Below are 23,804 nucleotides of genomic sequence, written 5' to 3' on the forward strand. Positions count from 1 at the left end.
GCAGTCCAGTCATGCCCTGCAATCCAGGGAAATGCGTGGATGGATGAGTGGGAGCACCCATGCCTGGCCAAGCCTGCGCATGCTGTGGTGGGGGAGGTTGCTGAGTATGCGGGGTAGGCGGTTGAGAGTGTTGGTGTTGCGGTGGTTGACCAGGAAGGGAAGGCGTTCCGAGCGGCTGTTGCGATAATTGTTGCTGAGTGAGCTGTTGCGGAGGAAGGGTTTGGTGAAGGGGCGAGGGATGCTGCGGGTGTTGTGGATGTTGTGGATGTGGTGGGTGTTGCTGAGGGTGTTGTGGCGGGTGGTGTTGCGAGAGCTGCGGGTGGTGTCCGTGTTGCTGGCGCTGGGCATGGCTCTGCTGTTGTTGCTGAAGGCTAGGCGGCTGCTGTTGCTGTGGAGCGTTTTCCGGCGAAATGACCGTCTCCGCATCGGCATCGGCATCCGCGTCGTCCTCGTCTCCATCTGGGTCAATGACGTCCGTTGCATCAGAATCCACAACCCCGTCCCGTGAGTTCTGCGATGCAGGAAATCCGTTGGTTGCGAGGGGAGGTGCTACGAGAGTTGTTGGTGTGCCCATAGCTCCTGCGCTCGTTCCATTGATTCCCACGTGGTGTAACGATGTGCTGATCATGTTTCCCCCGCAGCTAATAGGCGTAGTGTTGCCGGTAGCTGTGCTCATGCTGGTGGTGCTCACTGGTGTCGACGCCGGAACAGAGCCCGTGCTCAAACTCCGTTGGTTGGCCAAACCCAGCATAGTCTTCTTATTCTCCTTGACCACAGTCGTCCATTTTTCCATCAATTTCTCGTAATCCCATGTCCGGGGGTCCAGGCCTTGACTCTGCTTTCCAGCCAATTCCTTGAACGTATCGCTAGACAACGCTAGAGAGCTTCCAGGACTCTGTGCTGCGCCCGCTCCGTATGCCGACGTCGTAGAGGAAGCCATGCCCATGTTTATCCACCGATTATTCTTTAGCGCCTCAATCTCCTTCCTTGCACTGGCCAGGCTGTTCTCAGCTTCCCTCCTCGACTCATCCGCACGGGTGTAGCTCCGCAGAATCTCCAATGTCCATGTCTCCTGCCTTTGCTTGTCCGACAATGACTTCCAATGATTGTATGCTTCTTGCAGGTGTTGGAACAAGCGCTGTGGGTCGGGATCGAAGCCGCCGAGCGGAGGGGTGGGGAGCGGAGATGCGGCACTGGCCGAAGGAGTGGTAGCGAGGGGGTTGGTGGCGCCAAAAAGCTGCGAATGCCTTTGCCGCTGCACCAGTCGGTCTCGAATGTTTTTATTAAGAGCGTCGAATTGCTTCTGCCCCGGCGGGCTTATGGACCACGACTCGCTGTTCGGGAAGGGCGAAGGCGAAAATAGGGTTGCGGGAGCAGGAAGGATGTGGAGACATAACGAGGGAAAGCTCAGGGTATAAGGGTCGAAGTCGAACAGGTTGACGCCTGCGGAGCGAGCGCTGGAGCAAAAGTTAGCAGCCAGAGGCAACGTAGCGCACACGATCCCAATTAGGCAGTCCAGAATGGGTAAAAGTGGGCCACGCACCTTGCATCCCTCACGCTCGCCAGAACCTCCTTCAATGCCAGCTCAGCGGCCTTTCCATGGTCCAGCTCGTCGGAAATTATCTGCCGGTTTTCCAGCCCTCGCTTCTGCAATTCGTGGCGCGTCTTGCCCGTCTCGCTGCTGACGCTCGCGCGCGGGGGCAGGTTGTTAATGACGCCGGTCGAGGTCCACGACGGCTGGTTGAACTGGAAGCGCAGCTTTTGGCCAGACGCGGGCATGTTCAGCGTGGGGCTCTGCGTGATAACCGGAGAAGCCGTGTCGGCCGACACAGCACTCACAGACGGATTGTGCTGGTGGCCCTGCTGGGGAGCTTGCTGCTGCTGCTGCTGCTGCGACGCGACGGGTACCTGCTGCGGGGCGGTGGGCGGTGGCGGAGGCGGCTGCTGCTGCTGCGAGGAGACGGGCGTCGAGCCGCCGCTCGAGTCCCCCTTTTTGGCGAGCGAATTGCGAGCCTGGCGGCGAGTGATGCCGCCGCGCATCCTGCGGATCTCGTCGACATTGTGGATGCCGTCGGGGGCTTTGGGGTTCTTCGGCTTGATGTAGAGGTCGAGATGGCGGCCGAGCGAGGACGAGGTGAAGGCCTGGTGGCAGAAGGGGCAGTTCTTGTCCTTGGGGGCAGGCACCTTGGCCCCGGAGCCCTGCTGGTCGGGCGGCAGCTGCTGCTCCTGCGAGCGAGCTTGGTTGTCGTCGGCCATGGGTGTCGGGTGCAAGGATGGGGTGGAGAGGCGTGGTCGCGGGTCTTGCCTCGGACAGGCCGCAACTGGCGGGGCGCTCGAGGCTGGGTGCGGTGTGCGAGAGCCTGGGTCAGTGGCCCGTCATGGCGGTGCAGTGTGGGCTAAAGCATCTTGTGGTCTGGAGCATTATTTTATCTCGGGGCCCTCTCCTGAAGGAAGTCTGTGCTGGGCCGTCAGTTCGCATTCGGCGCAGGGATCTGCCCGCCATGTCCACGCGCAGCTCAGCGCGCCGTCCCCGACAACATGATCACCCTCAGTGCCCGAGTGCCAATCCACGACGCTGCAGACCAGACGAGCGCGCGCACCTCTGCAACCAATCGCGCTTGTTTACGTTTTGCCGGTCCTGGCACTCTGTTGTACAGGCACGACAGACCCTCGCCGACCACGTCAGCAAGCCCAAAGCGCTCTCCACGCCCCTATCCACTCCCTCCACGCCCACCCGCCTTCCCCGACAGCCTCCTTGCCTCCGCGTGCGGCAAGTCGGAGCCACCTGTTGGTCACCAGCTGCTTCCCGCTCCGGCCCGCCCCTGACTGTGCCGCGCCCGCGCCATAACTCAATCGTGCAAAGATCACTGAACCCCGTCCGTGTTGCTCTTGTTCTTTTGCTTGTATAGCGACCTGACCGCCCATGCGTCTTTTACCCAAGCCATTGGCCCCGAGCCGAGCTGATGCTGAGGCCTAGTCCCCGCAGCCATCCCTAGCGCCGCCCCAAAGCGGTTTGGCCACCGCTCCCAATCATTTTTCAAACCGCGCTGATCCTCCCACTTGAGCGCCTCCGAGCGAAAGCCGCATTGCTCGTACCTTGCCTGTCCTTGTCGTCTGCTTAGCTTCGCGTTGCAACCTTGCGACGGGTGAAGGGAGCTTTGGTCAGGGATTACGACCGCTCACAATGCTAAATTCTCCTCGTGATCAGCTGCTAGTCTTACCAGTGATCGTCGTATAACTTTCGACAGCAGATGTCCAATCAAAGCACTTTCCCCTCGTTTTCCACTAGAACGATCCACTCTGTCTGCACCCGAAGGTTTGATACTGAAGAATGATAAAGACGGCGCCCAGGACGATCCGTAGAACACCCACCGGAAACGCAGAATATATCTGTGCCAGGTAGCTAACTCGACCAGCAAACAGAGCAACAAACAGTAAACAGGAATACGCGTGAAATCCACCCATCGATCCATCAAAAACGATAAGAACGGCTTGGACTATCTTTTGATATGTGGTCATGCAAGACGAAACCTTCTTGTTAGCCGCTGCAGGCCGAACCCCCTCAGGCCAGCCAGGCCTCCAGCAGAACCGATTGGTCTCGAGACGACACCACGTCCCGCCTGACCGCTTCACATGGAGCAACACTATTTTCTGGAGAAGTGGATAGATATTGATTTCCAAAGCCTTACGAGAATTAACTTCAGGCAGATCTTACTGTTAGTGGAAACTATCCCGTTATCTGGATCTCTTCACCAAGTCTAGGAATTCTCAAGCAAGCATCAGCCTTCATTTTTTCTTTCTTGCTTCTTACGTCTCAAGCATCATCCGGCCACATCTGATTCTTTCTCGTCAAACCACTCCCAACTTGGAAACCGCCTTCTCAGCAATCCTCTCATACTCCTCCATCCCGCCTTCCAACCTCCTCAACCGGCCCTTCGCCAACCTGTACACCCTCCCCACCTTCCCCACCGCCCCATCCTCGCTGCTCTCACTCTCACTCTCGTCTTCCCCCTCCTCCTCCTCCATAGCATCATCCCTAAACTCCCTGTCCACCCTCACCCCCTCGACGACGCCCCTCACGAAGAACCGATCGTGACTCACCACGACGATCGCGCCCTCGAACGCGCGCAGCGCGCCGACCAGCGCGAGGATGGTGTCGGCGTCGACGTGCGTCGTGACCTCGTCGAGCACGAGCAGGTGCGGCGGCGCGGGCCACAGCAGGCGGGCCAGCGCCAGCCGCACCTTCTGGCCGCCCGACAGCGCCGCGACGGGCACGTCCGACACCACCGCGCCCTGCAGGCCGAGGCCGGCGAGGAGGCCCCGCGCCTCTTGCTCGGTGATGGGCTTGGCGTCTGAAATTACGGCTGGGGCGGAGGCGGAAGAGGAGGAGGAGGGGTCGTTGAAGAAGGCGAGGAGGTGGGCGAGGGCGCTGGTGGACGAGGCGCCCGGCATGGCGTCGAGGAGCTCGACGGCCTCCTGGGAGAAGCGGCCGATGCGGGCGCGGGGGTGGCGGGTGATGGTGCCCTTGGTGGGGACGAGGGGCGCTGCCGCCGCCGTCTGCTCATGGCCGCCGCCGCCGGTCATCAGCTCGAGCAGCGTCGTCTTGCCCGAGCCGTTCAGGCCCGCCAGCCCGATGCGCTCGCCGGGGTGGATGGTCAGGTCGACCTCCTTCAAGACGTCCTCTTTCGTCCCCGGGTACCGGAACGACACCTTCTCGACGCTGACCAGGGCGCCGGGGAACTTGAGGTCCGGCGGCGACGCCGGCACGACGATGCGCGGCAGGTCGTCGAACCGGGGCACCTCGATCTCGGCGCGGTTGGTCGTGTAGTAGCCGGCGAGGTCCCTGTTCAACTTGAACCGCGTGCCCTTGGCCGAGACCTGCAGCCCCGTGCGCTCCTCCATCTTCCTCTGGCGGCCGGCCACCTGCTTCAGCTTCTTGTCGTCGCCCGCCCTGCGCGCCTTGACCTTGCTCTCCTCCAAGCTCTTCTCCAGCCTCTCGTTCCTCCGCTCCTGCGCGTCCCGCATCCGCCGCATCCACCGCGCGTGCTTCCGCCGCTCGCGCTCGTACGTCGACACGTTGCCGCGGAACCGCTCCAACTGCCCCTCCCGCAGCACGAGCAGCTCCTCCGCCACCGCGTCCGCGAACGCGCGGTCGTGCGTGACGACGACGACCGTCGTGTCCGCCAGCGCCTCGGCCACGTGCCGCTGCAGCCACACGATGGCCGGCAGGTCGAGGTAGTTGGTCGGCTCGTCGAGCAGCAGCACGTCGCAGGGCCGGCACAGCGCGCGCGCCAGCGTCGCCCGCGTGCGCCACCCGCCCGACAGCCGCGATACGGGCTTGCCCACACTATCCGCAGAAAAGCCCAATCCGAGCAGCACGCCGCGCGCCTCGGCCTCCAGCGCGCCTGCGTCTTGTACGGCTAGCTCCGCCTGCGCGTCCGCCAACATGTCCGCGGCGCGCTGCGACTCAGTGATGAGATCGTCGTCGGTGGGTGGCTGGAGCAGCGTGGCGCGGGCCTCTTTGACGGCGGCTTCGAGCTCGATTTGCTTTGCGCGCGCGTTCTTGCCGCGCGCGCCGGAGCGCCGGATGGCGTGGTGTCGGGCGGCGGCGTGCTCGTGCCAGAGGCGGCGGTAGTCGAGGAGGCGGTAGGCGCGGGCGGGGGCGAGGGGGTCGGCGGCGTCGTTGAGGGCTGAGGTGAGCAGGGCGACGGTGTTTTGGAGGGTGATGAGGTGCGTGTTGCCGTAGAGGACGTGCTCGAGGACCGTTTCCTGCTCTCCTTGCGGCCGTTCGGTCAGGGAGAGGTTGGCGAATTCTTCGGGTAGGTCGGGGTCGGCGTCGATGTCGCCGTGGTCGGTGATGCCTTGGTGCTGCTGGAGCTCGGTCTGGCCGAGGAGGAGGATGCGTTGGTTTAATGCGATGCTGGTCATTTGACCCGTAGCCATGGCTCGAAGGATAGCTGATGTGTCTTGTCAGTGAAGCAACTTTGAGAGAGGGTAAATGATGGTTGAGTTAAGATGGGAATATTTGGGGGAATAGTAAGTGGAACTGACTTGATTTTCCAGTGCCGTTGCGCCCAGCAAGGACGTAATGTCGTCCTTCCTCAAGGTGTATTTCTGCATTGCGGAGGACTTCTTTCTTTCCAATTGAGATGCTGAGATCCTTTACCAAAACCTATTGAAAAGGTCATTGTTAGTCAGCGGTAATAATATTATGAGGTGATCTTTTCAGAATCTAGACTCTGCTTGCTAGCATTGGACCAAAAGCTCATAATACCCGGAGATCTCTTGTGGTTATGTTTGAGTAATAAAAGAAAGACTCACCTCTTTTGAATTAGGTGCGTCAACAGCGTCAAGCGCGTATCTGCTCTGTTGCGACGTGACGTATAGTTGCCCCTCGCCAACAGCCACAGCGCCCTGCTTGCTGGCCACCTTCTCCTTTGCCTTCCTTACCATCGTCCAATCTGTTCGTTTCGTCGTTGTCTCTCGTTGTTCGACTTCTCAGGGATTGTAGAGCCTTAGGCCTCAAAGGTGGGGGCAAGGCGGGATTGATATAGCTCAGAGCAGCCGGCGCGAGAAATGTGAGCTATAAAACGAGTTGATTGCGGAAAGCACCGCGCACCCAGCGCTTGGATCGCTGTACCACAAAACCAATTTTCTAGCAGTTAGTTTGTATTGGACTCATTGATGTGACTGCAGCACTGCGAATGAGGTTCGTCGTAGCCTGAGGATAACGCAATAGTGCCTTAAGGTTAGGGGCAAGTTCAATAGGTGCGGTGACGGTGATATCGCCGACGAACTCGCGGTGTCCGTATGTGGAATGCCGCCGAGGCAATTGCGACAAACGCGGGAAAGGAAGGGGAGGTGGCGCAGAAGAGCGGGGTGGGTGAGTCACGCCAAGGGAACGGTCGATGGGTTGGCGCCGGGTACGTAGTTCAAGGCACGATGCAACAGGGCGGTCGTTTATCAGGTGGTTTTCATTTACTGCATGCTCTCTCTACAGGAGAAACCACTTGCCAGTTAGTCCACCTCTGAAACTGGAACCTGATTCTAAACTTAGGCTCATCTCGAAATCTTCGCACTCGAAGGCGAGGTCGTCTTAAGTAGCAGCCGCCATCAGTCGGGCTGCAGGTCTTGGAATACATAAGCTGCTTCAACGCCTTAAGAAGCCGTTGTTCTCCGCATGATGTACCGTCGCCAAGCCCGTCTTTGAGAAGCAACAAAGGAAACCTGTACACCGATTTTGAAATGGAAAGAGAAAAGAAAAAGAAGCACTTCGAAGATAGAGTGCTTCGGAGAGCTTCGGTCATACTTAGCATAGGCAGAGCATTGTCCTGTGTATGGGGCGATGAGCTCTTCACCGCCGATGCTCCAGGAGCCTTAGAACAATGAAATAGCTGCGACTTCGCATTCGTTATGCGCAGCTTTCTGCCTGGAAAGTCAGGTCACCTCCGGTGTGGAAATGAATGGCGAAGAAATGCCCACAGTATCGAAAGCTGAACAGTACCGTGGTTCTTGGTGGATTGTAGAACAAGCAACCGCTAAGCTTTGCGTCGGTGCTATGGGCGTTTGTTCGAGTCGTTGCTCAGGCTTCAGTCATATCGTCATCATCCTCATCGTGGACAATGGTGCGCGATGGACCAGCGACGGCAGATCCGGAGCCGGTCGTACCGTTAGCGGAGGACACAGTGGTCGGAGTGCCACCCTGGTACTTCTGGTCCAACTCTTGTAGACAGTCAAGCGCTGCAACCAGCTTTTCCCTGTCCGCCTTCAGCCCACGTCGGCGCATCTCGCGAGCGGGGTCTTCTGCAAGCAAACGCGCGCAGGTGTCCTGGTTGTTCTCGCCGAAAATTCCAAGAACGTTGACCAGCTCATCTTTCAATCCTTCCTTCAACTTTTCGAAGAGTTCGGCCTGAATGCCCATGACTACGGTATCAACGTAGCGCATGGAAGCAATGTTGTAGTATCCGCGTATCTTCGACATTGCCTCGACCTCCCTGGAGAAGGGGTCCGGACCAAGCACTGAAAAGCGGAAGTTCAAGTCATTCGCCTTGCGTTGGCGCTCTGTCTTCGAAGTCGTCTTGCCGGTGGTGGCGTCCAGCGCATCAAAGTACATAGTGGTGCGCGCCTGGATCCTTGCGTTCTGGAAAATTTCCAACTCCTGCTTCTCGTTGTACTCAAGTGCGGTCGCGTTTTCCGTGATTGGCTTGTACAGCTCGAGCCTCAAAGCTCTAGGGGCAGCGCGGTCCCGCTGCTCAATGAATGCAGCGTCAAGGAAGTTTTCCGACAACCGAGACGTCTCCCTCGACAACTCCGTCGTCCTCCATTTCGCCAGCGTGTCGTCCAAAGCCTGGTAGAGAGTATTGCGGAGCGCTAAGTGCAGACCCTCTAAGAACTCCTTTGTGGGGTGCTTCCAGCTTTCCAAGGTCTTCAGTCGAAGGTAATTTAGGGCCTTCGGGTCAATTTCCCCCGGAATGTCCGAGGAAGACTTCTCATTCAAGGTCTGCTGGATTTCCTCCAGATCAAACCTTTTGGTGTATTGGTTGCCGGGTCCTCCACGACGCGAAGGAGTGCTGTCGGAAGGCAGTTTCCTCTTCTTGGTTGGTGTAGGTTGGACACTGGGGGCCCGCTCGTTATCAGAGTCATCGATGGAAATGACGTCTCTCGGCCTTGAAAAGGATGAGGATGCTTGACTCGTACTTTGGCTCTGGTTCTGCATCATGACGGAGTTCGATCTGGCCTTGGCATGCTGAACATCACGAGGTGTCTTGACGAGCATAGTGGGTCGCTGCGCAGTTATTCCATCTCGGAACTCATTGCGGAGGGATTTCCACACTAAGCGGAACTCGTTTTCAGGATAATCACCTTCCATTTGTTTCGAGATTTTGTCGGTGAACTTGTTGATCGTGTCCGAGACGATCCGGAGAGCGTCTGTCGTTGGCGGCTCCGGGAGATGCGCAAGTTCCGCATCTATCTTGGAGAGTTGCTCCTGGACACGCTCATGTATGCTTGGCAAACTCTTCAAGATCTGAATGGCTAACATCTGCGACAGCTTATCTTGGAGCTTCTCGGTCCCAAAGCGGTCGCTGAATTGAAGGAAACGATCAGCCCACGGCTTCATCTTCGAGAACCATTCTGTCTCCTTAGCACGTGCAGCTGCGTGGTCCATGCCTTTATCGAGTTCCGCTTGAGATGGGTTGATGACCACATGGTATCCATGACCGAGCTGGAATGACTCGCCTCGCAGGATATCCTCCCAACGATCGACCGGGTCTCCACGGGGTAGACGATCTGGCTTCGTGAGGATTCCAAGACACCTGTCGATAGCGCCGTATTTCCGTAGAAGCCCAGCGGAACTGGAATTCTGTATGTCATTTTCCATAGAGCAGGCTAGGAGAACGAGAGCGTTGTCTTTCGAGACGTAGCGCTTGACCAACTGTTTAACGAGCTTGATGAGGGAGAGGTCCTCCATGTTCTCCGTCTGACTGATGACGCCGGGCAAGTCATAGAATGAGAGGTTAGGAAGTCCAGGCGCAGATATCTCCAAACACACCAAGTTGGGAGAGAACTCGACCTCGTACTGACCGCCGCCAATGTCTGTGGATGGCTGAAACGGGACAAATGTCAGCGGGTCGGATCCCGGGTTCAAAGTTGCTAGTTGGGCTTTGTAAATAACATGTTGAAGTTGTTTCTTATCGGACACAGTCTTGAATAGTAAGGTCTCTGGTTGGTCGAGCTCCCCCCATGGGAAGAAAGGTGGCGGCTTGCCAGAGGGCAAGTAAGAGGCCCGGGTATCGTAGAAGAACTCTCGCCGGAGCGACACGTCACAACGCCAACGGGCGTTCGTCTCCTTGTTTTCCGTCAAGGTGATTTGCATGGGGCAGCGGGTGCAAGTTCCGCTACTGCGAGGGACCTGAATTCCGGAGATGGCGTTAATGACGGAGCTCTTTCCTGTGCTTTGGTCGCCAATAACGACTATTTTGGGCGTGTCACCGGCGACCTTGGTGATGCCGAGCTGTTCGATCTTGTTTATCGCCTGAACGAGTTCTTTCACGCCACGTCCAAGGTTTTCGATGGCAATGTTGTCGGGGAGTGCAGTGGCTTTGTCTGTTAGCGAAGTATTTATCGTCAAGATCTCAGACTTACTGGAGCGGCTCTGGTGGTCGGCTTGCGATAAAGCTTGGGAAGCTGCCTCCATCTTGACGGTGCGCGACATGGTCTCGATCACGGATTCGTCCCTGTCCCTTGCAGACTGACCGCTGGAAGGTAGATGGACAAGATTAGTTACTGATGGCTGGCGTGAACTCCGCGTTCCGACCATTGTTGAAGCGGACAAAGTCTTGAGGAAGTGACGGAATGGGTGGCGAAGCTGAGAGGGTCAGTCAAAATCAGTAAGATGGGGGAAAAGGTGGTCGAGGTGAGGAAGAATGGTGGAAGAGAGGTTGTGATTTGTCGCTGAGCTTGCGACGCTGCAATTGCTTACATTTTGGGTGAGCAAATTAAATCTTTTGCGAAGCCGAAGTGAGGTGCCTTGTCAGTTGACGGTGGTGGTTGTTCAACTCGAGCGCATTCACTATTGGGCAGTCGAAGGGCGATGCCAGGACCAGGGAAGTCGATATCAAGAGCTGCCTGTCAAGCGCCGCGCATGAGGACGCGTGAAGCGATGGTGGTGACGAAGCGAGGAGAGGAATGTCGGAAATCAAGAGCTGGGTTTATATGCAGGGTCTGAAGAGCGGAGTGATGGCGCGCGCGTGTTGTGTTGGGCGAACGGGTCTGGCGATGGGAAGACGGACGTCCGTGAAAACACACAAAACAGACTGCGCACAGCCGCGCTGGCTCTCGCTGCGGCGCGCTTGCGCTGGGCTGCGAACCGTGTGAAAGCTGTGAGCGTGCAGGATTCACTACACTGGTCTAGTATTGGATTTTCCTAAACCCAAGAGCCAGTTGGCGGGGAATTATGCAGGAGCATCAGAGAGAAGCATTGCACAGGGCTACGGGGGTGCGTAGTGTAGCAACGCAGTCTGTATCCGCGCATGAGCCGACGCTAGGCAAGACGCGTCTCGTCAGGCGCAGGGATCTTAAGACGCGTTTGCCGATCGCGACGACGCGCCGCCGTCAAGCTTAATGGCGCACTTGTGGGTTCGGCGGGGTCAGCCACAGCTTTCCGTGCCTTTTTGCGGAGAGGCTCAGCGCTCCAGGCCGACTGCGCGTGCTGCCCAAGTCACGATTACAACGCCTCAACCACGAATTAGTAGTGCGAAGGACGTGATAACCACAACAACTCGCACCCTCTTATCTGTCTGTTCGTATGTGGGTTTCTTGTCGCATAGGTAAGTGCTATGCTAGAAGGATGAGATACGACTACTGATATTCTTTCAGTAAGATCAGCCAAGTATGAGCCTTATCTGCACGTGACATGTTCAGCCTGGTGGAGGTCGATCGTATTTGCTGACTTCAGCCTGCTGAACTGACAGGACGTCTCTCTTCATGCCATCGAATCCATCCAACTACCAGCACTATTCAGTCTGCAAAGTTCTTTGCTAGCAGACTCCTCAGCGCAGAATATTTCCTACAGTCTCTTCATGTTGAGTCACCGTTCGAAGCACGGCTACCTACGCAACCAGTTCATCTGATTTCCTAGCAGTCTGGGTTTGGTACCAGACCGGGCTTTGCAGGTATTGACGAGGATCGATAATCTGCCCCTTCACGGGTTCACAGCAGATTCTTTACCACCACTTCGTATACCTCCAAGCGAGGTTTCACAGATACGGGATGTCCCAGGAAACAAAGCGGCTGACTTACCGTGTGAGTGGGTTGCCACCGCGAGTAGATGAAGCCGGCGTTGAAGATATCTTGAGAGAATATTTGGATAAAAACAAGGACAATGAAGAGGACTACATTCGCATCCAAGTGCTTTCCCTCGCGCGGAGCCTGAGTGTGGCCACAGAAAACCCCACGAAGCAGGCAACTGTCACTATAGATCCTTCCCAAAGACTCTTGCAGGGCAAGCTGCTCTTTTCACCTACATATAGAGGAACCGAATATTCCGTCACGATCGATCGTGACTTCCTGGGCTTTACAGTACTCAATGACGTACATGACGACAAACTCCTCCTCAAGTCTGTATAATAGCCCTCAGGGATGGTTCACTTCGCTTACAGGTCATAGTTGTGTTGCAATCAGTGGCCTCGCAAGCCATCCATTTGGGTCATGGCAACGACGTCAAGACAGACACGGAAAATCCTTCATGTGGTTGAGAGACGAGCTCCCGAAGGATTTGCATCGAACTAGAGTGATTACATACGGCTATGACACTCAACTGGACACAGCTTCTTTCCAAAACATCCAAGATTTGGCCACGGCGTTCAAGAATAAACTCCGCGCCTTTGGCTTCGAGTCGGCCTCTGCAAAGCCGATAGTTTTCCTCGCTCACAGCCTTGGAGGCATTATTCTCAAAGAAGTCTTCATTCAAGCAATGAATTCGAGAACCCCTACTTTACTGAAAAACACAAAAGCATGCATGTGTTTCGGTGTGCCGAATCGTGGCATGACAGTCGATCAGTTAGCTACGTTGGTCTATGGCTACCCGACAAAAAACTTAGTCCATGATCTCTCTGTTGAATCAAAGGAACTGGGAGAGATCGACCGTCAATTCAAGGAGCTGCAGGAAACCCAGAGCTTAGACATCATATCGTTCTATGAGACGAAAATGACGAAGACCGTGGAGGTAAGTCTGCCATGCAATATTTTCTCAATGTTCTCTCCTAATGAACCATCTTTAGCAATCAAACGACGGCAAATGGAGTAGATGTGGCCCTGAAGTGATCATGGTCGAGCGCGAATCGGCAATCATGTCATGCTCCCGGGACGTGCATCCTATCAACAAAGACCACTCGGCGATGGTAAAGTTCGAACCAAAGGACGACGACTATACGATCGTACGAGGTCATCTTTATGAGATCTTGATGGAACTTGTTGAACATGAAGCTCACAAGACTGTTCCAGTCGCTAAAGCGCTCTCGCAACCTCTTGCCTATTCACTATGCAAGAAAACCAATGCCATCACCTTTCTGGGTTACCAAAAGAACACGTTCGATTGGGACAAGTTTCGCTCAATTGACAATTTGCAAATCAGCTTCCGGAGAACTGTAAGAGTTCACGAAAACGGCACGATCACGGACCAACCTCCTGACCTGGGTGCATTTCCGATTCATGACACGAAAAAGTACCCAGAACATTTCAGATCTCACAACGGGTACTTCATACCAATGTACCGTAAGTCGTGACAAGAATCAATTGTATACGAGGCCTTATGCTTACCTTTTGTAGAGAGGGAAGCCTTCTGGATACAATTTTCGTCTGACTCGCCCTATGCCATCAAAATCTATTTGGGAGGGGTCAATGCGATTTCAGGGGAGCCAAGAGAAGAGACAGAGGTCACTCATATTCGCCGTCTGATATTAGGAGCTCGAAAGATACCACTCCAGGACTATGTTGTCACACCAGAGCAAGAGGCTGTCTACGGGATCGCACATCAAGATGGCAGCGTTCGACAATTCGTCGCCATGCCCATGGGCTCTGGCTATTCCGTCGAAATTCAAGTGACCAAAGAGGAGATATTTGGGGGACTGCAGATCGAAGTCACACCTACTTATCCGCCGGTCGATGCATTGCCCGGCCCTTGGCCCATTGTTGTCAGGACCTATACGAATTCTTATATCGTCCAGGTTCGACCAACCAGCACTATCGACGAAGTAAAATACCTCTTGCATGATATGACAGAGATCCCCGTTGACCAACAGCGGTTGATATTCTCCGGCAAACAGCTTGAAAACGGGAGGACCCTGTCCGACTATAACATACAAATCGTGAGTCAAATCCTCTCATCTACGAAAGATGAAGACGCTTTGTGAGTTTGATTCTAAGATATGACTAGAACTCCTGCATCCATCTTGTTCTGAGGCTCCGAGGTGGGGGCCCGGTGGAATATGATGAATTCATGAGTGTTGCTGTGAGCGGGTGCATCGGACAAGTCATTCATCTCGATAATTCCGGCCCTCAAACATGGGACAGCTCCAGAACTACATGTGTAGATGTTCAACTCCTCGACTGTGAGGTGTTCAAGAGGGTTACAGGCCTCGATCCTCCGGAACCACCCATTAGCGCCATGGAGTACCGAGAACGCGGGTATCTATACCATGAGCGTTCTAACAATGAAACTAGTGAGCTCAACACAATGTTTTCTGATGTCAGGCCTGTCAACCAGATCGACAAGGAACGGTTGCGGACGCGGATTTCCGAAGATGCGATCAAGCAACTGGAGATGGTGGTGGGTATTTCAAAGATCGAGGGCAACAGCCAAGAAACGAGAGGATTCCGACATCGAAGGACATTAGAGGGAGAGGTTGGAAGAGCTCTGCAAAATCCGAACTTGAAGAAGGAACTACGGGATATGGAAGGGCCAAGGATCGAGAGATTTCCTCTGACGGTCCCGGAGAGGAGAAGAACATGGGGCCCAGAAGATGAAAGCTCGGAAGATGAAAGTTCGGAAGATGGAAGGATGGAAGATGGAATGGCAGAAGATGGAAGGGTGGAAAAACGGAATACTGGGGACAAAGATGAAGGGCGGGAAAGTACCCTGTATCGTTGGGTACGGAAAGTCTTCGGTAGAATACCACGGGTTGTTGTTGTGAGGAGGAGCGGAAAGGTCAAGAGGGCGAACTAGATAGACATGCGAGATGTACTAGTGTTGTTCCCGAAGCAGTGACCTACATACAGGCCCCACTCGTGGCCGTCTCCGCACTTGCGTTGTGGTGGAGCTATCAGCTGTCGGTCATATCGATAAGTGGCTGAGGATCAGCAAGCAGCTGCTGAGCGGCAGCTCACACGTCATTCGCCGGGTTTGCAGGGCTGCGGTCATATTTAGAGCATTCAGCGCAGGCACGAGGTGCGAGCACGGCCCCGTGATGCGCTGCGGCGTCAGACTGGGGGCGTCGAGGGGTCGGTGGGTCGGGAGCGGCTGGGCGGTGAATCGTTCCTGGGCTGCGCGTACCACTCCTTGCCGATGCCACGCTGCCCCAACCCTCCACCATAAAGCTGTCCTCAATTGCGCCACGGCCAGTTTGCTGCACGCCCGATACCCACTGCGCCGAGATTTGAGAGACAAGCCCCATCCCTGCCCCGCACTTTCGCCATGAGTCTCCAGGTCCCTTTCCGCGGCAAGGCGCCCGGCCAGCCGCCCTCAACCAAGGCCGTCATTCTGGTGTGCTTTTTCGCTCCGCCCCGAAGCAATTGTTGCTGACAGCTAGCAGGTCGGCGGTCCCTCCAGAGGAACGCGCTTCCGGCCGCTATCGCTTGACGTTCCTAAGGTATTCCCAAAACGCCGGCCACGCCTGCCAGACCGCCTGTAAAGCTGACTAGCGCAGCCGCTTTTCGACGTCGCCGGACACCCCATTATAGAGCACTGCTTCCGCGCCATCACAAAGGTCCCCGAGATCAAGGAGGTCTTCATCGTCGGCTACTACGACGAGTCGGTTTTCCGCGACTTCATCAAGGAAGCCGCCAACAATTTCCCCCACATCAAGCTCCAGTACCTGCGGGAATACCAGGCCCTGGGCACCGCCGGCGGCCTGTACCACTTCCGCGATGCCATCCTCAAGGGCCACCCGGAGCGCTTCTTCGTCATCAATGCCGACGTCTGCTGCTCCTTCCCGCTGAACGAGATGCTCAAGCTTTCCGAGGAGAAGGACGCCGAGGCCGTTATCTTGGGCACCAGGGTTAGCAACGAGGCCGCCACCAACTTCGGTTGCATCGTCTCGGATGCCCACACCAAGCGTGTTCTGCACTACGTCGAGAAGCCCGAGTCGCACATCTCCAACCTGATCAACTGCGGTGTCTACCTCTTCTCCACCGAAGCCATCTTCCCCTCGATTCGCTCCGCCATCAAGCGCCGCACCGAACGCCCCCGCCTCCTCTCCTACCCCTCCTCCGAGAACCTCGACTCCTCATTCATACAGGCCGAAGATGAAGACGAGGGTGAGACTCAGGTCATCAGACTGGAGCAGGACATTCTGTCGGATCTGGCCGACACCAGGTCTTTCTTCGTGCTGGAGACCAAGGACTTCTGGCGCCAGATCAAGACTGCTGGCTCCGCCGTCCCCGCCAACGCTCTCTACCTCCAGAAGGCATGGCAGTCCGGCTCGGAAGAGCTCTCGCAGCCCTCAGCCAACATCATTCCTCCCGTCTACATCCACCCCACCGCTCACGTCGACCCCACTGCTAAGCTTGGTCCCAATGTCTCCATTGGTGCCCGCGCGCACATTGGAGCTGGTGTCCGTATCAAGGAGTCGATTGTCCTGGAGGATGCTTCCATCAAGCATGACGCATGTGTGCTCTACACTATTGTTGGCTGGAGCAGCAAGATTGGTGCATGGGCTCGCGTTGAGGGTACTCCTCTGCCCCACACCACACACAACACGAGCATCGTCAAGAACGGTGTCAAGGTCCAGAGCATTACCATTCTCAGTAAGGAGTGCGCCGTTGGAGATGAGGTTCGGGTGCAGAACTGCGTCTGCCTGCCGAACAAGGAGCTCAAGAAGGTATGGGACCAACTGCATCGCCATTTGCTCGCAACAATACTGACTATTTCCTCTAGGATGTCGCCAACGAGGTTATCATGTAGAGAGCTAAAGGGCATAACATCACGGCCGGACATGTCAAAGAAGAAAAAAACAGTGCACTATTACGATATCATAGCAGACGAGCAAGAACATGGCTACGGTCATGGGGCTATTATAAAGCTCAAATTAATATTTCGGGGACTCACATGGTGCAATTGGACCTTTGCCTTGGTCAAATTGCGCTTGTAGAGTCAGTTATTTGCAGCTGTGATCCAAATAGCAGTGGTGTGTTTGACAGGTTGTACGGGGATTAAAAAAACATGACGATTCGCGATAAGCCTCAAGGGATCTTCACAACGCTGCCGATCAATTCCAGGCCCTTCCCGCTCCGGACTTTCCATCCTTTACGGTACCCCACCAACACTACCAGCCGTCTACCCCGCCACAATCCGCTCCCGCACGCTTCCCTCCCCCTTCCTACACCACCAATCTTCAATCTCCACCTTCCAATCCTCCATCCCGTCACCACAATGACCACAAATACATCAGCAGCCCTCCCAATCATCGACATCTCCCCCTACCTCCTCCCCAACACCAACAAAGCCGCCCGCACCGCAACCGCCCACGCCCTCGCCCGCGCCTGCCACGACACCGGCTTCTTCTACCTCACCGGCCACGGCATCCCGGACAGCACCCTCCAATCCATCCTCACCCTCGCCCGGCGCTTCTTCCTCGAGGCCTCCGACGACGAGAAGAACGCCATACGCCGGCGCGATGCCGGCGTCGTCGAGACCGTCTCCCAGCAACAGGCAGTCGTCGGCGGCGACGGCGCGCGCGGGTACCAGCGGATCGGCGAGAACGTGACCAAGGGGCAGCGGGACTGGCATGAGGCGGTGGATTTCTATGCGGAGTGGGAGGGGGAGGGGGGAAGCGGGAGTAGCGGGCCGCCGTACGAGTTGCTGCAGGGGCCGAACTTGTGGCCGCGGCATCCGCCGGGGTTGAGGGAGGAGTACGAGAGGTATGTCGGGCTGGTTGAGGGCGTGGGGACGGCGGTGGTGAGGGCGATGGGGGAGGCGTTGGGGTTCGAGGGCGAGGAGGAGGCGGATGTGTTTGTGCGGGCGACGAGGAAGAGTTTTTGGGTGATGCGGTTGATTGGGTATCCCGGGTTGCCGGAGGGAGAGGGGAGGGAGGAGGGGTTTAGTTGTGGGGAGCATACTGGTAGGTGGTGGTCTCTCTCTCTCTCGCTTTTTATTTCACAGGATATGTGGAGCGGGAGGCGGTGGAAGCTGACTGGATGCTAGATTACGGCTGCGTGACGCTTCTCCTGGCAGACAGCACGCCTAATGCGCTGCAGGTCCAAAGGAAAGATGGGTCGTGGATATCCGCTGATCCGATTCCTGGCGCCTTCGTGGTGAATATCGGGGACATGATCGAGCGCTGGACCAACGGCTTGTGGAAATCGACAAATCATCGAGTAATACATCGCGGCGCCAACTATCGCGTGAGCGTGCCATTTTTCTTCGAACCTGACTTCAACGCCCGGATAAAGCCATTAGCGAAATGTATTGCGGAGACGGGCGGGAAAGAGAAATATGACGAAGTGGTATATGGAGAGCATTTGCTGGCAAAAGTGAAAGGGAACTTCTACTAGACATAGGTTAGCAACAGGAGAAACATCAGCGTGACGCATAAGGTAGAAGGCATGACACATTCCCTCCCGTTCGCATTTCTATCCAGACGTAACAAGTCCCCGCATGAGCCCACCCTAAAAGCCTGTCCGAAGGGTGCAAACCGATCTCCAAATATAACGCCTTGTTTGAATTTTCCCCCTACGTAATTTACTGGAATGTATCATGCTCCCATCCAACCACCATGCTTGAAGGGGAATATCGGAACGATGAAAAACAAAGAAAATGGGGTACAGGATGCCGGAATGTGAGAGCCTCAAAATGGCGTATACCCGGCTCTGAGTGTATCCTCGCAACTTCTTGGCGAGTCGAAATTTTCTAGTGATAGCCGTTCTTCGCGGCGGGAAGGTACGACGAGCCGTTGCTCTCGGTGAAGTATGGGTGCAGGCAAGCCTGCTTCGCCGAGATACGTCCAGCGGGGTCGTAGACGAGAAGTGCGTCGAGGAGGTCAAGCCCGTTGTCATCGAGACCGGGGACGATGGTTGCGATATCGGTTCGGTTCCACTTGGGGAACGAAGCCTTGAAGTCAGGGAAGGACGTGACGCCAGGCCACTCGGCTTCGGTGGGGGTGCCGAGAATCCTACATGTTGGTCAGTAGCCGCAACAAGGAAAGCATAGGCCGGCACGCTAGACGTACCGGAAGATCTTGAAGATCTCATCAATCTCAGAGTCACCGGGGAAGAGGGGCTTCCGCGTGCACATCTCTGCGAAGATGCAGCCAACCGACCACATGTCCACGCCGGTGGAGTACTGGCGACCACCGAGGAGAATCTCCGGAGCACGGTACCACAGTGTAACGACCTGCAAAAATGTGTTAGCGAGTCTCATCTAGGCCACCCCTTGCTGTGTGCTCACCTCGTGAGTGTAGGTCCGCAAGGGCACACCAAATGCCCTAGCAAGACCGAAATCCGCCAATTTCAGGTTGCCTTCCTGGTTGATCAATAGGTTCTGCGGCTTGAGGTCACGGTGGAGAACACGGTGGGCGTGGCAGTAGCGGATGCCGCCGACCAATTGGTACATGAACTTCTTGATAATGTCGGGACCCATGCCAGGGTGCGTCATGTTCGAGTCGGGCAGCTGCTTGCCACGTCCGCCCTGGCTCACGGGGAGAGCCTCCATGTATTTCTTGAGGTCGAGGTCGAGGTACTCGAAAACGAGGTAGAGCTTGTGGCCGTCGGCGTGGACAATGTTCAGAAGGCGGACAATGTTCGGGTCGTTCATCTCCTTGAGCAGAGAAATCTCGCGGATGGCGGTACTCGGGACGCCCTCGTCTTCGGCCTCAAGACGGATCTTTTTCAGAGCGACGATGCGCTGGTCCTTGGTGGTAAGGTCGCGGGCCTTGTACACGACACCGTACGTGCCTGCGGGTGAAGAATGTCAGTCAAGCTGTCCAGTCTCGGAGGCAACACAGGGGAGAAAAGGTGAAGCTTACCCTCGCCAATCTTCTCCATCTTCTGGTAGTTCTCCATTGTGATTGTGGTGGGGGAGAGCTGGTCCCGTGCTTTGTTTTCGAGGAGTTTCGCTGTGCGAGCGGGCGAGAGGATAATGAGCGGAGGGGCTGGCGGGGTGGGCGGACGCAGCGGGCGAGGACGGAGGTGCGGGGTTGGTCCAGGCAATGGCCGCGAGAACGGGTCGCTGCTGGGAGGCGCTCCTGCTGTTGGGTTAGTAGGAAGAGATTGACAACGCTGTGTGGTGTGCGGAGCAGCAGCAGAGCGGGCTTAAGAGACGGTTATCCGACTGTTTACCTCTGTCGGCTGGTCCACGCTAAAAGTAAGCAAAAGCTTGGCGTCGCCCCGTAGGTACGCGCCTGTCGCGCAGTCACACGCCGCAAGCCTCCTTCACCTCCGACCAGCGCATCGCCCAGGGGCACACCAACGCCGGGCCCAGATCCTGGCTGCCGCTCCCCTTCGCCCAATGATGTCACTCGACGCCCATGAGCGCCCGCCGGAGCACATCCGCCATGTTTACAAAAAGTACCAAAAGCTGCGCGGCAACGCTCTCAACGACGACCCCCAGCTGCTCGATCCGAGAGATAGCAACGCCGTCGATCGGCTGCACGTCGTGCGCTTCATAGACCCCACAGATCTGCGCTCAGCGTTCCAAGATTTTGCCGCCGCTGAAAGCAGCGACTCCCTCGCACTCCCTGATACTCCCGTGCCTGTTTACGAGCATCGCCACATGCCAGGTAGGCCAAACACCTTTGATGCGTTGTCGTCGCATTTGCCTAATCTTGCTAGGTCTGCATATCATACCCTCCCTGTTACCTGACTCCACTCAAAGGTTGCTCCTTTCCCGTCTTATCCACAGAGACCTCTCAAATCCAGCTCACCAGACAAACGTGCACTTGCACTACCATGTTCCTTATCCGCCAGAGTCTTCGTCGTTCTTTGGGTATTCCCCTTCATCAGAGCCGCATTTTCAGCCAAAGGACCCTCAAGTCCATAAGCCTCTTTCGATCACCCAGTTCCTAAACAGGAAACTTCGATGGGTAACTCTAGGGGGGCAGTACGACTGGACGCGGAAAGAGTACCCTTCAACAATGCCGCCCCCATTCCCTTCAGATGTCGGTGGTCTATTGAAAGGTGTCTTTCCCGACATGACGGCGCAGGCTGCTATTGTCAACTTCTATTCTCCAGGGGACACCCTTAGCATGCATCGTGACGTTAGCGAGGAATGCGATCGCGGACTTGTGAGTATCAGTATAGGCTGCGATGGCATTTTCGTTATTGGAAGGAATGGAAGCCCCGCAGAAGAATCGACTCCCTCAGAGGTTCTTGCTGTAAGACTTCGATCTGGCGATGCAGTCTACATGTCTGGGGAATCTCGATTCGCGTGGCATGGAGTTCCGCAGATCATTCCGGAAACCTGCCCTGAATGGCTCCAGGACTGGCCAGCTTCTTCGCAGAATCTAGATGCTGACGAAGCTTATCAGCAATGGAAAGGCTGGATGCGTACGAAGAGGGTGAATCTAAATGTTCGGCAGATGTGGGAGTAAATTCGGATACTGTCCGACAGTAATTTCTCCTGAAGGATCCCACTATTTCCTATTGCGATCCCTCCCGATAGCTGAACAACAACTGCCCTGAAATACGAATCGCGCCACTACAGGGGGTATTGCCGCCGACGGCTAGCGTGGATCTATTTTTTACTCATGCCATGGGTAGTTGAAGCTATCCGGATGTAAATATGGAATCAATAAATACATTCAGGTCCGGACGAGAGCTTCAACTGCCCACGTATGTTCTTTTATTTTTATTTTTGTTAAAAAAAGATCTGGGGCATACTTACGCTATGTTCCAGGGCCCTGCTATTCTTCGCGCTAGCCATCGGATGCAGTACCCCTCTACATACGTATTACTTTTCATCAAGACTGATCACTAAAGTATCACGGACACTTGATCCGAGACGTCCGTACCACGCGTCATTATTGTTCATACTCCCCTCATGTGGTTCCAGCTGCATCCGGCCCACGCCGCTCTGGAGTAGCCGAGACCCAAACCACCGGGAAATGCATCGTGTCTCGTATCCAGCTAGCAAGAGCAATTAATAACCGATACTGTAGAGTAGGTCTCACTTTGGAGGCTGACTGGCGCATTCTGCGGCAGTCCACGTTCGGCGCATGCTTCCAGTTTGAATTATTTTCACACCGACTTTGCCTATGGGAATCGAGGCGCACACACCGCCAGAGGTGATTACCACGGCTTATTGCAGCTGGAAATGCTGCAGGTCGGGTGAGCAGAGCGAGCCCTTCCATTGGTTCTTGGAGAGCCGAAAGATTATCGGCGGGGCTGGGCATACAACCTGCGTTGTGCAACACTCTGGCCCCGGGACTTAGTTCTATGCCGACGGTCAGCATATTACCCGGGCCGTAGACGTTGATTTTCTTCGGTAGACAGGTTGATTTGGTCCTCCTTCACATTTTATCTACACATCTACGACAGCTCAACGATCACGAGACTTGGCGCACTAACCTAGTCCACGCCCCTCATTGCCCCAACGTCCCTCTTCACAACATACTGCGGAGCAAGATGTCACACTCTGCCGTGCAACCCAAAAGCAAGCCGCAGCGGTTGAAACTCATTACCTCATACGGCCCTGTTTACCGCGAGATCAAGTCAACCGAAGCCCGTGACGCTCGGCCCGGAGAAATCCCAGTCATAGACGTCTCTGCAATCTTTGGAGATGATCTTGATTCGAAGAAGAAGCTAGCGCGGGAAATTGCTTCGGTGGCCGAAGATACGGGATTCTTCCACATCAAGAACCATGGGATTCCTGAGTCGGCAATCAAAGCTGCTCTCTCGTCCAGCACATCTTTCTTTCAGCAGCCGGAAGAGCTAAAACGGCAGGTTCATGCATCGCAATCCAGGTTCCTAAACGGATGGAGTGACTCCGGAAGCGCCCACTCTTCCGACGAAGAAACTCCGGCAGAGACGTGTGAATACTTCTCGCACAAGTACGACCCTCATTACGACCCTACGGTCAGAGACCTCGACGCCATTCCGTATGACTTCAGGCGTTGCTTCAAGGGTGAGGAGTGGTACTGGGAGAGGACTTCACACATACCCGGCTTCAAGGAAAACCTCATCGAGTACTGGCAAGCAGAGTTGGCGTTGGCAAGACGCTTGACCGGCATCTTCGCGCTGGCGTTAGACTTACCGGAGGACTATTTCGGGGAGAAGACGCTATACCCGGATGCAGCCATCACACTGAACTATTGTCGCACTGCCCAGCAGTCAGACTCCCCGGGTCGGAGTGATTCCCAGCGTTCAACATCAGAACCTTCATCAGCTGCCGAAACGCTGCAGAGGACCGGGCCGGACACGCTGAGCATTGGGACCCATACAGACCTTCAGCTGTTCACAATCCTCTGGCAGGACTACCAAGGTGGGCTCCAAGTGCTGACCAGCCACGGAGAATGGATCAATGTGAAGCCGGTGGAAGGGGCTTTAGGTGTCAACATTGCCGATTTTCTGATGCGGATCACGAATGATCGCTGGAAGAGTACGGTGCACCGCATCAAGCATGACAATTCTGCGGACAGATACTCAATGTCCTTCTTCTTTGGTAAGTAAGCCCTATCTCCCGCATCTTGCCAAAGATTTAACCATGAAATTACAGGTTTCAATCTCAACGAGACTTGCGGCGTGCTGCCAAGCTGTGTGGACGAGCAGAACCCCGCAAAGTACGATCCGATATCGTGCGAAGAAATGGTGCGGCAGCGCTTCCAAGCGGCTGCAGACCGTAGTTAGTATCCAGATGAAGCTCATGAGACAGAGATTAAAGGAAAGAATTTGGCCCAGAGTTGGTGGTTCTCTTTGCTTTTCGGTGTTATTTTTCTGGAGTTCTCCAAGACTGCCGAAGTCTTCTACCGGCACTTCTCATTCTTTCAGCAGTGGAACGATGTTCTTGAAGCGGATTGGAGGATCAGGCGTTGTTGCCTAGTTAATGTTTGATAATGAGGTCTCGCCCTTCTGAATTACATGATATGCCTTCATGGTTG

At 55.6% G+C, this 23,804-nt stretch overlaps 9 protein-coding genes across 9 annotated transcripts; 5 read left to right on the plus strand and 4 right to left on the minus strand.

The window, feature by feature from the left end:
- Window positions 1-9: 9 nt before the first annotated feature.
- On the minus strand, window positions 10-2,256 carry LTHEOB_6953 (uncharacterized protein; the record flags this gene model as incomplete). The annotated part of the gene is made up of 3 exons (XM_035516265.1): window positions 10-459; window positions 692-1,457; window positions 1,544-2,256. The coding sequence occupies 3 exons, from the start codon at window positions 2,254-2,256 to the stop codon at window positions 10-12; spliced, it is 1,929 nt and encodes a 642-aa protein (XP_035371920.1).
- A 1,593-nt stretch (window positions 2,257-3,849) lies between these two features.
- LTHEOB_6954 (ABC transporter domain-containing protein) lies at window positions 3,850-6,453 on the minus strand (the record flags this gene model as incomplete). Its single annotated transcript, XM_035516266.1, has 3 exons — window positions 3,850-5,957; window positions 6,052-6,172; window positions 6,322-6,453. 3 exons carry the CDS (start codon window positions 6,451-6,453, stop codon window positions 3,850-3,852), a joined length of 2,361 nt encoding a protein of 786 aa, XP_035371921.1.
- A 1,129-nt stretch (window positions 6,454-7,582) lies between these two features.
- Window positions 7,583-10,318, minus strand: LTHEOB_6955 (Dynamin family protein; the record flags this gene model as incomplete). The annotated part of the gene is made up of 1 exon (XM_035516267.1): window positions 7,583-10,318. The coding sequence occupies one exon, from the start codon at window positions 10,316-10,318 to the stop codon at window positions 7,583-7,585; it is 2,736 nt and encodes a 911-aa protein (XP_035371922.1).
- Window positions 10,319-12,706: 2,388 nt separating this feature from the next.
- On the plus strand, window positions 12,707-14,722 carry LTHEOB_6956 (Integral membrane protein; the record flags this gene model as incomplete). The annotated part of the gene is made up of 4 exons (XM_035516268.1): window positions 12,707-12,724; window positions 12,780-13,272; window positions 13,327-13,865; window positions 13,934-14,722. 4 exons carry the CDS (start codon window positions 12,707-12,709, stop codon window positions 14,720-14,722), a joined length of 1,839 nt encoding a protein of 612 aa, XP_035371923.1.
- A 468-nt stretch (window positions 14,723-15,190) lies between these two features.
- On the plus strand, window positions 15,191-16,678 carry LTHEOB_6957 (Nucleotidyl transferase; the record flags this gene model as incomplete). Its single annotated transcript, XM_035516269.1, has 4 exons — window positions 15,191-15,259; window positions 15,309-15,365; window positions 15,423-16,595; window positions 16,652-16,678. 4 exons carry the CDS (start codon window positions 15,191-15,193, stop codon window positions 16,676-16,678), a joined length of 1,326 nt encoding a protein of 441 aa, XP_035371924.1.
- A 468-nt stretch (window positions 16,679-17,146) lies between these two features.
- On the plus strand, window positions 17,147-18,267 carry LTHEOB_6958 (putative 2-oxoglutarate-dependent dioxygenase; the record flags this gene model as incomplete). The annotated part of the gene is made up of 2 exons (XM_035516270.1): window positions 17,147-17,834; window positions 17,918-18,267. 2 exons carry the CDS (start codon window positions 17,147-17,149, stop codon window positions 18,265-18,267), a joined length of 1,038 nt encoding a protein of 345 aa, XP_035371925.1.
- Window positions 18,268-18,622: 355 nt separating this feature from the next.
- On the minus strand, window positions 18,623-19,773 carry LTHEOB_6959 (Cell division control protein 2; the record flags this gene model as incomplete). Its single annotated transcript, XM_035516271.1, has 4 exons — window positions 18,623-18,884; window positions 18,942-19,105; window positions 19,160-19,665; window positions 19,737-19,773. 4 exons carry the CDS (start codon window positions 19,771-19,773, stop codon window positions 18,623-18,625), a joined length of 969 nt encoding a protein of 322 aa, XP_035371926.1.
- A 445-nt stretch (window positions 19,774-20,218) lies between these two features.
- LTHEOB_6960 (Alkylated DNA repair protein) lies at window positions 20,219-21,299 on the plus strand (the record flags this gene model as incomplete). Its single annotated transcript, XM_035516273.1, has 3 exons — window positions 20,219-20,489; window positions 20,542-20,993; window positions 21,156-21,299. The coding sequence occupies 3 exons, from the start codon at window positions 20,219-20,221 to the stop codon at window positions 21,297-21,299; spliced, it is 867 nt and encodes a 288-aa protein (XP_035371927.1).
- Window positions 21,300-22,332: 1,033 nt separating this feature from the next.
- On the plus strand, window positions 22,333-23,553 carry LTHEOB_6961 (Isopenicillin N synthase; the record flags this gene model as incomplete). Its single annotated transcript, XM_035516274.1, has 2 exons — window positions 22,333-23,368; window positions 23,423-23,553. The coding sequence occupies 2 exons, from the start codon at window positions 22,333-22,335 to the stop codon at window positions 23,551-23,553; spliced, it is 1,167 nt and encodes a 388-aa protein (XP_035371928.1).
- Between the last annotated feature and the right edge of the window lie 251 nt (window positions 23,554-23,804).

Source organism: Lasiodiplodia theobromae, assembly GCF_012971845.1.
Source record: "Lasiodiplodia theobromae strain AM2As chromosome Unknown scaffold_20, whole genome shotgun sequence".
In the NCBI taxonomy this organism is placed as follows: Eukaryota; Fungi; Ascomycota; class Dothideomycetes; order Botryosphaeriales; family Botryosphaeriaceae; genus Lasiodiplodia; species Lasiodiplodia theobromae.